Raw genomic sequence first — 14513 nt, 5'->3', positions numbered from 1 at the left:
ATTTCTTAATATTCGTGGGACGATTTTTGCTAAAAGTGAAATATTCCACGTAAATTGATTTTATGTGATTTTAAACGTAGTGAGAAAGTATGACCGTTCTTTGAAATATTTTTTATCATTGATGACAACGACTACCGCGAAATCAAGGGAGCTAACTCCAAAAACACAAACACGAAAGAAGATATTATGGAAATAACACGAAAAAGTGAGGCTTTAGCTTTAAATGAGATTTATCATCTCGTTGTTTTATGGTTTTTATCCGAAAACCAGTCAACTATAGGGTCTGTCTCAGTCGTTCAAATACAATCAATTCGTCCCCTAATCAATTCGTCCATTGTTAGTGTAACAGTCTCAGGAAAATGTGCAGCTCGACCGGGATTCAAACCGCAGACTTTGGCTTAAAGTGCCAGTGCTCTACCAATTCAGCTACCGAGGCCACCCAATATGAGAACCGCTACACGCCTTCCCTCTTATTGCGAGACATTGGCACTCCTGGCCAATGTCTGCCGCAGACTGTTAACCAAATTCAGATGCACACCCCAGCCAAACTGCTTCGCCCTGCATGGGCTCCAAGGGTGAGCATCCTGGATGAGCCCCCAAATGTAACCGTCTCAGGAAAAATGTGCAGCCTCGACCGGGATTCGAACCTCAGACTTTCGGCTTACTGTGCCATTGCTCTACCAGTTGAGCTACCGAGGTCACCCGATACGAGAACCGCTACATTAGTCTCAATTTTTCGACTGCATGGCAGACTGGTTTCACAGACAGACATAATTTTACCATGTGTCTGCCTTTACATCTCAAGTAGTTTAAGAACAAATTTATAGTGGAAATCGACGCGATTTAGACTTCATGAATTACTTTATAGTTTTACATACACATTTTTTCACTAGTGTGCTTATTTTTAGCTCACCTGTCACAAAGTGACAAGGTGAGCTTTTGTGATCGCGCGGTGTCCGTCGTCCATGCGTCCGTCCGTCCGTGCGTGCGTAAACTTTTCCTTGTGACATCTCTAGAGGTCACATTTTTCATGGGATCTTTATGAAAATGGGTCAGAATGTTCATCTTGGTAAATTCTAGGTCAAGTTCAAAACTGGGTCATGTGCCCTCAAAAACTAGGTCAGTTAGTCTAAAAATAGAAAAACCTTGTGACCTCTCTAGAGGCCATAATTTTCAATGGATCTTCATGAAAATTGGTCAGAATGTTCATCTTGATGATATCTAGGTCAAGTTCGAAACTGGGTCACGTGCGGTCAAAAACTAGGTCAGTAGGTCTAAAAATAGAAAAACCTTGTGACCTCTCTAGAGGCCATATATTTCACAAAATCTTCATGAAAATTGGTCAGAATGTTCACCTTGATGATATCTAGACCAAGTTCGAAACTGGGTCATGTGCCTTCAAAAACTAGGTCAGTAGGTCTAAAAATAGAAAAACCTTGTGACCTCTCTGGAGGCCATATATTTCACAAGATCTTCATGAAAATTGGTTAGAGTGTTCACCTTGATGATATCTAGGTCAAGTTCGAAACTGGGTCACGTGCGGTCAAAAACTAGGTCAGTAGGTCTAAAAATAGAAAAACCTTGTGACCTTTCTAGAGGCCATATATTTCAAAAGATCTTCATGAAAATTGGTCAGAACGTTCACCTTGATGATATCTAGGTCAAGTTCGAAAGTGGGTCACGTGCCGCCAAAAACTAGGTCAGTAGGTCAAATAATAGAAAAACTTTCTGACCTCTCTAAAGGCCATATTTTTCATGGGATCTGTATGAAAGTTGGTCTGAATGTTCATCTTGATGATATCTAGGTCAAGTTTGAAACTGGGTCACGTGCGGTCAAAAACTAGGTCAGTAGGTCTAAAAATAGAAAAACCTTGTGACCTCTCTAGAGGCCATATATTTCACGAAATCTTCATGAAAATTGGTCAGAATGTTCACCTTGATGATATCTAAGTCATGTTTGAAAGTGGGTCACGTGCCATCAAAAACTAGGTCAGTAGGTCAAATAATAGAAAAACCTTGTGACCTCTCTAATGGCCATATTTTCCATGGGATCTGTATGAAAGTTGGTCTGAATGTTCATCTTGATGATATCTAGGTCAAGTTCGAAAGTGGGTCACGTGCCTTCAAAAACTAGGTCAGTAGGTCAAATAATAGAAAAACCTTGTGACCTCTCTAAAGGCCATATTTTTCAATGGATCTTCATGAAAGTTGGTCTGAATGTTCATCTTGATGTTATCTAGGTCAAGTTCGAAACAGGGTCATGTGCGATCAAAAACTAGGTAAGTAGGTCTAAAAATAGAAAAACCTTGTGACCTCTCTAGAGGCCATACTTGTGAATGGATCTCCATAAAAATTGGTCAGAATGTTCATCTTGATGATATCTAGGTCAAGTTCGAAAGTGGGTCACGTGCCATCAAAAATTAGGTCAGTAGGTCAAATAATGAAAAAACGTTGTGACCTCTCTAGAGGCCATATTTTTGATGGGATCTGTATGAAAGTTGGTCTGAATGTTTATCTTGATGATATCTAGGTCAGATTTGAAACTGGGTCAACTGCGATCAAAAACTAGGTCTGTAGATCTTGAAATAGAAAAACCTTGTGACCTCTCTAGAGGCCATACCCTTGAATAGATCTTCATGATAAATGGTCAGAATGTTCACCTTGATGATATCTAGGTCAAGTTTGAAACTGGGTCACGTGCCTTAAAAAACTAGGTCAATAGGTCAAATAATAGATAAACCTTGTGACCTCTCTAGAGACCATATTTTTCAATGGATCTTCATGAAAATTGGTCAGAATTTTTATCTTGATAATATCTAGGTCAAGTTCAAAACTGGGTCACATGAGCTCAAAAACTAGGTCACTATGTCAAATAATAGAAAAAACAACGTCATACTCAAAACTGGATCATGTGGGAAGAGGTGAGCGATTCAGGACCATCATGGTCCTCTTGTTTACTAGGAAAACATACACAATGATTTAAAACAACCAAAGATAACCAAAAGTTAAGAAATGTCATGTTAAACCTACCATGACACCTTCCGTATATATAATGAAAATTTGAAATGTATAAACGTGTAACCAGTGAAATGCGCAGAGGGTATAACATAGTCCAAATAATTCGACGTCGGAACTGATTCCGAGATATTTTCGTGATAGGGCAGAATCCCTCTTTACGTCAAAAACAGTAAAAACATTTTCTGTGGTGAAAATAGATTAAGGTACAAACAAGATCAGGCAATATACTTAAAAGATGAAATCGTAAAACAAAATAAAACTGAATCATTTTATAGTTTAGTGGGTGCGTTGTTTAAAACAGTGACAAACTAGTGTTTTGCCATTTATTCACATAAACATCAATTGTAGGTAGAGCTATTTGACTCGCCCATTCATTGGTCTCACATCCGCATTGGTGTCACAGTTCGGTTAAGTTTTTAGCTCACCAGAGAACAAAGTGCTCAAGGTGAGCTATTGCGACCGGTCATTGTCCGGCGTGCGTCGTCTGTCAACATTTGCCTTGTGAACACTCTAGAGGCCACATTTGTGACCCAATCTTTATGAAACTTGGTCAAAATGTTAGTCTTGGTGATCTCTAGGTCAAGTTTGAAACTGGGTCATGTGGGGTCAAAAACTAAGTCAGTAGGCCAGATCAAAGGAAAAGCTTGCGAACACTCTAGAGGCCACAGTTGTGGCCCAATATTTATGAAACTTTGTCAGAGTGTTTGTCTTGATGATTTCTAGGTCAAGTTCGAATCTGGTCGTGTGGGGTCAAAAACTAGGTCACCTGGTCAAATCAAAGGAAAAGCTTGTGAACACTTTAGAGGCCACAGTTGTGTTTCAATCTTTATGAAACTGGGTCAGAATGTTTGTCTTGGTGATCTCTAGGTCAAGTTCGAAACTGGGTCATATTGGTTCAAAAATTAGGTCAGTAGGCCAGATCAAAGGAAAAGCTTGTGAACACTCTAGAGGCCACAGTTGTGGCCCAATATTTATGAAACTTTGTCAGAGTGTTTGTCTTGATGATTTCTAGGTCAAGTTCGAATCTGGTCGTGTGGGGTCAAAAACTAGGTCACCTGGTCAAATCAAAGGAAAAGCTTGTGAACACTTTAGAGGCCACAGTTGTGTTTCAATCTTTATGAAACTGGGTCAGAATGTTTGTCTTAATGATTTCTAGGTCAAGTTGAAACTGGGTCCTATGGGGTCAAAAACTAGGTCACTAGGCCAGATCAAAGGAAAATCTTGTCAACACTCTAGAGACCGCAATTTAAGTTTGAAACTCATGAGAATCAGTCAGAATGTTTGTCTTGATAATCTTTATCTGGGTCATGTGGGGTCAAAAACTAGGTCACAGGGTCAAATCAAAGGAAAAGCTTGTGAACACTCTAGAGGTCACAATTGTGATCCAATCTTTATGATTTTTGGTCAGAATGTTTGTCTTGATGATCTCTAGGTCAAGTTTGAATCTGGGTCATGTGGTTTCAAAAACTAGGTCAGTAGGCCAGATCAAAGGAAAAGCTTGTGAACACTCTAGAGGTCACAGTTGTGACTCAATCTTTATGAAATTTGACCAGAATGTTTTTTTTGATGATCTCTAGGTCAAGTTTGAATCTGGATCATGTGGGATCAAAAACTAGGTCAGTAGGCCATATCAAAGGAAAAGCTTGTGAACACTCTAGAGGTCACAGTTGAGACCCAATATTTATGAAACTTTGTCAGAATGTTTGCCTTGATGATCTCTAGGTCAAGTTTGAAACTGGGTCAAGTTGGGTCAAAAACTAGGTCAGTAGGCCAGATGAAAGGAAAAGCTTGTGGACACTCTATAGGCCACAGTTGTGACATAATCTTTATGAAACTTTGTTAGAATGTTTGTCTTGATGATCTCTAGGTCAAGTTTTAATCTAGTTCATTTGGGGTCAAAAACTAGGTCACATGATGAAGTCAACGGAAAAGTTTGTGAACACTCTAAAGGCAACAGTTGTGTCTCAATCTTTATGAAACTTTGTCAGAATGTTTGTCTTGATGATCTCTAGCTTAAATTCGAAACTGGCTCATGTGGGGTCAAAAACTAGGCCAGTAGGCCAGACCAACTCTGTTGAGTGATATAGGGCCATCATGGCCCTCTTGTTGTATATAAGCTGGTATCTCAGTAACCACTTGTGGGAATGGATTGAAACTTCACATATATACTTATTCACTGTGATGAACTGACATGCAGTGCACAAGTTTCATAACTCTGTATTTGATTTCTACAAAATTATGCCCCTTTTTCGACATTTGACATAGCTGTTGAATAGTTGAGCATTGCTGTCCTCAGACAGCATTTGTTTAAAAAGTAGTATTTTGTTCTTCGCAGATTTTCAAGAGTCTCTAGAAGTTATAGAAAGTGCAGTGAAAGAAGCGAGTTTCATTGCTATCGATGGAGAGTTCACGGGTCTGAATCATGCTGGCTTGACACACACAGCTGTCTTTGATACTCCGGAAGAAAGATATCATAAACTTGTACAGGTAGGGGAAATTATGTACAGAATATTTAGTTGGATATATTAAACTGTTTTTCGAAATTAGAGAGAAAATATTGTGCAAGTACAACAGAACAAAAATATCACAGTAAATATTAAGATGTTTCAGTTTATTTAATTGAGGTGTCTGTCATTGTCAAATGAGAATGTTTTTAAAAACAGAGGTTAAGCAGCAAGTTGTGAACTACCGCCTGCTTTAAAAGGTGGGCATAAGCAGTACAAACCACTTCAAACTTCAATTCCATTAGTCAGTTTAATTGGCCGATTGGAGTACATTAATTACAGAACTGGGCAGCCTGCAGTTCTGACAAGGCAATTCATGCAAATATGTCATTCATTGATGAGTGAAAAATAGTATCTTGAAACAACATCTTACATTTTGTATTGAGAAGAAACAAAATGGTGCCATCATAAGTCAAAAACAAGGGTCATCACTGTTGCTGAATTAAAACTGTGTAGAGTAGAATGTAACAAAATCAGTAAACCTATTGAAAGCACATTGAAAATTGACTGCTGAAATTTTTTTTATAGGTAAATCAAGCATTGAAATTGAACTTATTGTTCTATTTTGAATGCCATTTATTTTTAAGACTGGAAAGATTTGGATCATTTTATAGCAGATATTAAACACCGTGTCCAACGTATACGTCGCATTTACGGTGGGTACACTGCATACATGGTATATTGTATGCTCCATTACCGGCATTTCCTGTTGATTTTGTCAACATCTTGATAGTGAGGTAAGAAAAACTACTTATTTTCATTAAAGTTCAACGTGTTCAAAGAAGCGATACATTCAGTAAGAGCTGCAGATCATTCAAGCTCCCCATGGTAATGTGATTTTGGTCAGTAATTCTCTAGTTTCTTCAAACATTCGAGTAAACTGACGTGTGAAGTCGGTTTTGAACTCGGATGTTCACTTTCAGGTTCATTTTCTGTCTCTTAAAATCATTCTGTTGACTTTTCATCGGTTTAACGCGAGAATAGTATCACAAGCTACAATTTGAAATATATATCATGGCGTAAATTCATGTTTAAAGGGAGCTTTGTGCTAAAATTAGTGATGTACGCCCTATAAAACGGCGCGTCTACAGAAGTACGCCACATAAAAAGGCCGTTATCTTTATCTAAAATTCAACAGTTACTGTCATTATTGTAAGGAATTTCCGGGGATGATACCTAAACCCCACCACTGCGTACTATGATAAATTCCTAGCAAAAAGTCTCTTTAAAATATTAATTTTAATGTCGAATGTTATCAAATAAACTTGACTAAATATATGAAATAGCTGTGTTTGTAGAGTTACATTCACAATTAGACATCATGTATAATAGTTTTCAGTCAGTTGTCCATAAGCATTTACCTGGCACTCATTAATCTTCGCCAATATTTTCGGGCGTTTACGTTAGCTTACGAAAGAGTCGTATCCTGAAAATAATTACATATGTAGAAAACACATTACACGATGGCGTAGTGGTGTCTCAGTATTACGCAATGTTATTGGCATTGATTTTATTCTTATATTATTTCACGTGCATGTAACATATTTTACGAATTTTAAATTGTTTTCATTTGTAGATTTGAGCCGCATTCATGCTATTCGCTTATGGTTTCTCTAATTGCAATAGGCTTTGAAAGCAAACAGCATGGATCCTGACCAGCATGGATCCTGACCTGCGTGGATATGCAAGCTGGTCTGGATCCATGCCGAAAGCCAATATGTTGGTTTTCTCATAGCGTGGCTCATTTTTACTTTCTGGAATCACTTACAACAGGAAATATGTCTTTCTTTCTTCTTAGATACTTTAAAAGAAAAATCGACAATTTCTTCCAGGGTTATCTTGGAAACAAGTGTTTTTCATTTAGGAAATGAACAAGAAATGATGATTATTAGTTTGATCAGATAAGTAGGGGAGAACGCTGTTGAATGTGCCACGGGTTGGTTGTGCCAAGGTCATTTGCAAATATTTTAAAAACGCCATTTTTTCAAGTACTCTTCTTGGAAAGCACAAGCATTGTAAACAAAAGGACAACGAAACTGTGTTTGAAATACTGATTTTGACCGCTATAAGTAATTTTTGACGTATTACACATTTTTGTTAAGACAGTTCGTTATCATGTAGATATATCGACATGAGATATATTATGAAATTCAGCATTTCCCTAAGGTTAAATGCCATGTACTTTCATACTGCTATACCATACTGAAAGGTAAGGGTGTACCCCGCACAGTGTACCCTGCATACTGTCACAACCTACCCCAGACGTGGGGCAGGTTGTGAAGTTACAGGCCATGTTCACACTAGCAGTATTCGTTTTGTCCACACTCTACCTGAAAATACGACATTATGTTACTTGTGAAATACATTTTCAGTTTTTAATTCGATTTAGGTTCCGACACCGAAGATTACTTTACGAAAATATATGGAATGTTCATGATTCCCAAGTAAAAACTTTAACGGGCAATTCTATACCGGACTGTTTATACAAAACAAGCATGTTTATATTATCTTTCGAATAATTAATATTACTGTTATTACATTACGTAATTCCAAAACCGTTTATAATTGTTAAAAAGTGTAAATAAAATGAAAGAATAGATGCGAGTGAAGACATACGTAATCAGTTGCTATAAATATAAAGGCCTTTTTATGTGGCATACTTCTGTAGATGCGCCGTTTCATGGGGCGTACATCGCTAATTTTGGCATAAAGCTCCCCTAAAACATGAATTTACGCCATGATATATATTTTTATTTGTAACTTGTTATACTATTCTCGCGTTAAACAGATGAAAAGTCAACAGAATGATTTTAAGAGACAGAAAATGAACCTGAAAGTGAACGTCCGAGTTCGAAACAGACTTCACAGGTCAGTTTACTCGAATGTTTGAAGAAACTAGAGAATTACTGACCAAAATCACATTACCATGGGGAGCTTGAATGATCTGCAGCTCGTACTGAATATATCGCTTCTTTAAACACGTTGAACTTCGATGAAAATGAGTAGTTTTTCTTACCGCACCACATAGGATGTTGACAAAATCAACAGGAAATGCCAGTAATGGAACGTACAATATACCATGTATGCAGCGTACTCGCCGTAAATGCAACGTATACGTTGGACACGGTGTTAAAGCAGAAATCCTGCGTGTGCTCTTAACAAATCTTCTAATGCAACATTTAGTATTTTGCCAATATCTTAAGAGTTACTGAAGGTTCATATCTAAAATTTGTCATACATTCTAAACAATTGCACTGTAAAGGTCTAACAGAAATTAAAGTAAAATAAATTTAATGGATTTTCCATCCAAAAATTGAACTCATTTTATGACTATGCCGCATTTTTAGAAAGTTACAAGAAACAAATGAAGGTGTAAAATCTTTTAAACAATAATTTTACATTTTAACGCAAAACAAATCATGAAACAGACATATATTAACGCAATAATTTTGTTAAAGCTAGAAAGAAGATTAAAGTTTTTGGAGCATATTTTTGAGAACAGTACTTTTCTTCCACTTTGTGTCCATTTAATACATGTTAGCTCATCTGAAGCAATCACACACCAGTTTGGTTACTATTGCTAAACTCTGTAAACATGACATACGGGTAATCAGATGTAGAAAGTATCTCTGATATTAGAAAATAAGAAAAGACTGAAGTCCCATTTAATAAGAAATTGTCAGATATGCGTAAAAGTTCAATTTATTCCCTCAAAAGTATTTTGGAATGATTAACTCCTCTGCCCCCCTGACCCCATTTGAAATATTTTGACTATAGGACCATTATTAAGTAGGGTGAAATAGCAGAAGTGCTTGTCAAAATAATTATTTGGCATGTCATTTTAAAAAGGGGTTGAGGCATTAAAATAGATAGACAATTTCTTATTAAATGGGACTTCAGTCTTTTCTTATTTTCTAATGTCAGAGATATTTTCTACATCTGATTACCCGTACGTCATGTAGAAAGAGTTCCGCAATAGTAACCAAACTGGTGTGTGATTGCTTCACTGGGAGAGACATATTGTTATTGCCCTGTCCATCTGTCCATCCATCTGTCACACTTCATTTCCAATCAATAACTGGAGAACCATTTGACCTAGAACCTTCAAACTTCATAGGGTGGCAGGGCTTATGGAGTAGACAAACCCTATTGCTTTTGGGGTCACTCCATCAAAAGTCAAGGTCTCCTATTGGTTTTGGGGTCACTCTATTAAAGGTCAAGGTTGCAGTGGACAGAACATGGATATTCATTTCCAGTCAATAACTTGAGAACCATTTGACCTAGAACCTTCAAATTTCATAGGGTAAGGACTTACAGAGTAGATGATTCCTATTGTTTTTGGGATCACTGAACATAGAAAAGTCTTTTCAGTCAGTAACTTCGAGAACCACTTGACACAGAATTTTGAAACTTAATAGGATGATTGGACATGCAGAGTAGATGACCCCTACTGATTTATAGGATCAAAGGTCAAGGTCACAGGGGCCTGAACATGGAAAAACGTTTCCAATCCATAACTTGAGAAAAACTAGGCCCAGAATGTTGAAACTTAATAGGATGATTGGACATGCCAAGTAGATGATCTCTATTGCAGCCAACCATCAGTGTCTCTGACTTTTGCTCCTGTCCCCTGTTGACTTCTTGCCTATACAACTTTGCATTGGGGGAGACATATTCTTTTCTACAATAGCATCTTCAACATTTTATATTTAATTAATGGTAATTTGGTCTAAATGTGTATAAAATTTCAGGGTTCCGGTGATTTTATGTTGATACAGTTTGGTTTGTGTGCATTCATTTATGATGGCAGCACAAAAAAGTAAGTACATTAGTTTAATAATATTGTAAAAGTGAGAAAATTTTGTGTAATGAATTTATAGAAGTAAACAAAAATAGTTGTGTAAGATATCAGATTACTGCACATAAAATATGTAAGTTTTATCATTCTTTTATGTTTGTGTAGAATTTACTCTTAATCCAACATTGGAGTTGAAAAAGAAAACAGTCAGCTTTACGCTCAAGTTTGGAAGTTATGTTCTTCAGAATTTACAGGCCAAGTCTACAGTTAATCAGGACCAGTTTTGAATTCTATAACTTACCTGTATTATTATGCCCTGCTTCGAAGGAGGGGTATATTGTTTTGCAGATGTCTGTCGGTCTGCCGGTATGTAGACCAATCCGTTTCTGGATGATTATTCAAGAATGCTTGGGCCTAGGATCATGAAAGTTGATAGGGAGGTTGGTCATAACCAGCAGATGACCCCTATTGATTTTGAGATCCATAGGTCAAAGGTCAAGGTCACATTGGCCAGGAACAGTTAAATGGTTTCCGGATGATAACTCAAGAAAGCTTAGGCCTAAGGTCATGAAAGTTGATAGGGAGGTTGATCATGACCAGCAGATGACCCCTATTGACTTTGAAGTCAAAGGTCAAGGCCACAGTGACTTGGAACAGTGAAACAGTTTCCGGATGAGAACTCAAGAACGTTTGGGCCTGCAATCATGAAAGTAAATAGAGAGATTGTTCATTACCAGCAGATGATCCCTATTGATTTTGAGGTCAGTAGGTCAAAGGTCAAGGTCACATTGAGTGGAAGCAGTTAAACCGTTTCTGGACTATAACTTGAGAACGCTTGGTCCTAGGATCACGCAACTTAATAGGGAGGTTAATTATGATCTGCAGATGACCCATGCAAATTTTGAGGTCAGTAGGTCAAAGGTCAAGGTCACAGTGACCCAGAACAGTTAAACAGTTTCTGGATGATAACTCAAGAACGCATGAGCCTAGTATCATAAAAGTTGATCGGGAGGTTGGTCATGACCAGCAGATGACCCCTATTGATTTTGAGATCAGTAGGTAAAAGGTCAAGGTAACATTGACCCCGAGAAGTTTAACCGTTTGCAGACTGTAACTTGAGAATGCTTGGGCCTAGGGTCAAGAAACTTAATAGGGAGGTTGATCATGACAAGAAAATGACCCCTATTGATTTTGAGGTTAATAGGTCAAAGGTCAGGGTCACATTGACTCAAAACAGTAGAGCTTTTGTATACAGAGACCAAATAATTTCTGTTCCTTGTGCGAATACTGTATGCATCAAGGGGGGCATTTTGTGTTCTACAAGCTCTTGTATAACAGTAGTAATGCAAAAATTGATGCCAGGCTTCAGTAAGCAGCTGTTTCCCAGCCGGTAAAAGCAGCTGATTACCAGCCTGTAAAAGCAGCTGATTCCCAACCTGTAAAAGCAGCTGATTACCAGCCTGTAAAAGCAGCTGATTACCAGCCGGTAAAAGCAGCTGATTACCAGCCTGTAAATGCAGCTGATTCCAAACCTGTAAAAGCAGCTGATTACCAGCCTGTAAAAGCTGCTGATTCCCAACCTGTAAATGCAGCTGATTCCCAGCCTGTAAATGCAGCTGATTCCCAGCCTGTAAAAATGCAGTAGATGGCTACTGTCCATGAAATATGGTGAAACTCTTTAGTAATAACAGTGCATGACTGTTGATTGCAAGCTTGCTTACTTGCTTTTATTTAACTGTAGTATTGTTTGACAAAAGCAAATAAATTAAAAACTGTAAGCATCATGCCATGCCATGACTCTGCAGTACTATAAAATGGAACAGCTGGCCTGGTAAAATTCACAGATAAAGCCAGACTGAGAGGTAACCTCAAGAGCTTGTGGTGATTTTGGTCAAAAGATAAGTGAATGTTTGGATCTTTCCGGTGTGTAGCCAAGACTTCTACCAAACAAACAAACAAAGTTTACACAAGTAAGAACATATAATGTGTAGGTACAAACTTTAAATGTTATGATTTTCAGGTATACAGCCAAGCCATTTAATTTCTACATCTTTCCAAGGCCATTCTCAAGGGCTGCCCCAGATGTGAGGTTTTCTTGTCAGGTATGTTTCTTTTAAGGGTTTGATATCCTTTGTTAAGAAGCTCTCTTCAAGTTGATCAAGAATTGATCTATAGTCTAAACTCTTCTTGAAAATTTTTATGGTAGCTCTTTTTCTTGAACCAAATTTTTCAAAATATATTTTTGAAATGGTACCTTCCTTTCTTTAATCGAAGTCAATTATAGATGAGCTAATTACTGTCACTATGGCCCGCTTGTTTATGGGCTTTTATGATCATTCTGTTTTTAGCTCACCTGAGCACGAAGTGCTCAAAGGTGAGCTTTAGTGATCACCCTGTGTCTGTCGTCAGTCGTCCGTCATCAACAATTTGACTGTTAACACTCTAGAGGTCACAATTTTGGCCCAAACTTAATGCAACTTGGTCAAAATGTTAATCTCAATAAAATCTTGGACAAGTTCGATATTGGGTCATCTGGGGTCAAAAACTAGGTCACCAGGTCAGATCAAAGGAAAAGCTTGTTAACACTCTAGAGGTCACAATTTTAGCCCAATCTTAATGAAACTTGGTCAGAGTGTTACCCTTAATAAAATCTTGGACCAGTTCGATATTGGGTCATCCAGGATCAAAAACTAGGTCACCAGGTCAAATCGAAGGAAAAGCTTGTTAACACTAGAAGTCACATTTTTGGCCCAATCTTTATGAAGCTTGGTCAGAATGTTACCTTCAATAAAATCTTGGACGAGTTCGATATTGGGTCATCTGGGGTCAAAAACCAGGTCACCAGGTCAAATCAAAGGAAAAGCTTGTTAACACTCTAGAGGTCACAATTTGGGCCTAATCTTAATGAAACTTGGTCAGAATGTTATTCTTAATAAAGTCATGGACGAATTCGAGATTGGGTCATCCAGGGTCAAAAACTAGGTCACCAGGTCAAACGAAGGAAAAGCTTGTTAACACTCTAGAAGTCACATTTTTGGCCCAATCTTTATGAAACTTGGTCAGAATGTTACCTTCAATAAAATCTTGGACGAGTTCGATATTGGGTCATCTGGGGTCAAAAACCAGGTCACCAGGTCAAATCGAAGGAAAAGCTTGTTAACACTCTAGAGGTCACAATTTGGGCTTAATCTTAATGAAACTTGGTCAGAATGTTATTCTTAATAAAGTCTCGGACGAGTTCGATATTGGATCATCCAGGGTCAAAAACTAGGTCACCAGGTCAAATCAAAGGAAAAGCTTGTTAACACTGTAGAGGCCAGATTTATGACTGTATCTTCATGAAACTTGGTCAGATTGTTAATCTTGATGATCTCAGGATCCGTTTTGAATCTGGGTCATGTAGGATCAAAAACTAGGTCACCAGGTCAAATCAAAGGAAAAGCTAGTTTACACTGTTATGACCATATCTTAATGAAACTTGGTCAGAATGTTAATCTTGATGATCTATAAGTGAAATTCAAATCTGGGTCAGGTGGGGTCAAATCTGGGTCAGGTGGGGTCAAAAACTAGGTCACTAGGTCAAATCAAAGGAAAAGCTTGTTAACACTCTAGAGGCCACATTTATGACTATATCTTCACAAAACTTAGTCAGAATGTCAATCTTGGTGATCTTTAGGTCAAGTTCGAGGTCACTGGGTCAGATCGAAGGAAAAGCTATCTAACACTTTAGCGGCCACATTTATGAATATATCTTAATGAAACTTGGTCAGAATGTTAATCTTGATGATCTTTAGGTCAATAGGTCAGGTGAGCGATACAGGGCCTTTTGTTTTTTTAGACTTGGCAGCAGGGGGTAGGGCAGGTATTCATTATCTATGTTAACAGTTGGTTTGAGAGTCTTCATTTCAGGAACTGCTTTGCTGATTTCAAAGTATTTTAAAATAATCATTCAAAGAGTGTTCAAATAAATAGATTTGTTAAAAAACACAGCCGCTAGACTGAGTTCTCACTTTGCCATATAGTAGAAGCTTTTAAAAATCTCATCAGAGACTGCTGGCCACATTTTGAAATTATTCCAAACAAATGTTCCTTTTACAAAATTTGTTCAAGTCAGCTGTGAAACTCTGATGAGCTGTCTAGGACCAAGATGGTTCTCTTGTTCTTGAAATAATATTTTGCCAGTTTATATGGTG

At 37.7% G+C, this 14513-nt stretch overlaps 1 protein-coding gene across 3 annotated transcripts in view; it reads left to right on the top strand.

The window, feature by feature from the left end:
* Nucleotides 1-35: 35 nt before the first annotated feature.
* Nucleotides 36-14513, top strand: part of LOC123564037 (poly(A)-specific ribonuclease PARN-like) — a 93563-nt gene continuing 79085 nt past the window's right edge. For all 3 annotated transcript variants that reach the window (XM_053536687.1, XM_053536689.1, XM_053536688.1), the window contains exons 1-4: nt 36-205; nt 5354-5505; nt 10274-10341; nt 12341-12422. In XM_053536687.1, the coding sequence (XP_053392662.1) occupies nt 187-205; nt 5354-5505; nt 10274-10341; nt 12341-12422 (321 nt within the window). In that variant the 5' untranslated portion in view covers nt 36-186. The remainder of the gene's footprint in view (nt 206-5353; nt 5506-10273; nt 10342-12340; nt 12423-14513) is intronic.

Source organism: Mercenaria mercenaria, chromosome 2 (assembly GCF_021730395.1).
Source record: "Mercenaria mercenaria strain notata chromosome 2, MADL_Memer_1, whole genome shotgun sequence".
Classification (NCBI taxonomy): domain Eukaryota; kingdom Metazoa; phylum Mollusca; class Bivalvia; order Venerida; family Veneridae; genus Mercenaria; species Mercenaria mercenaria.
The sequence above is the reverse complement of the archived record's forward strand: the minus strand, read 5'-3'. Positions and strand labels throughout refer to the sequence as shown.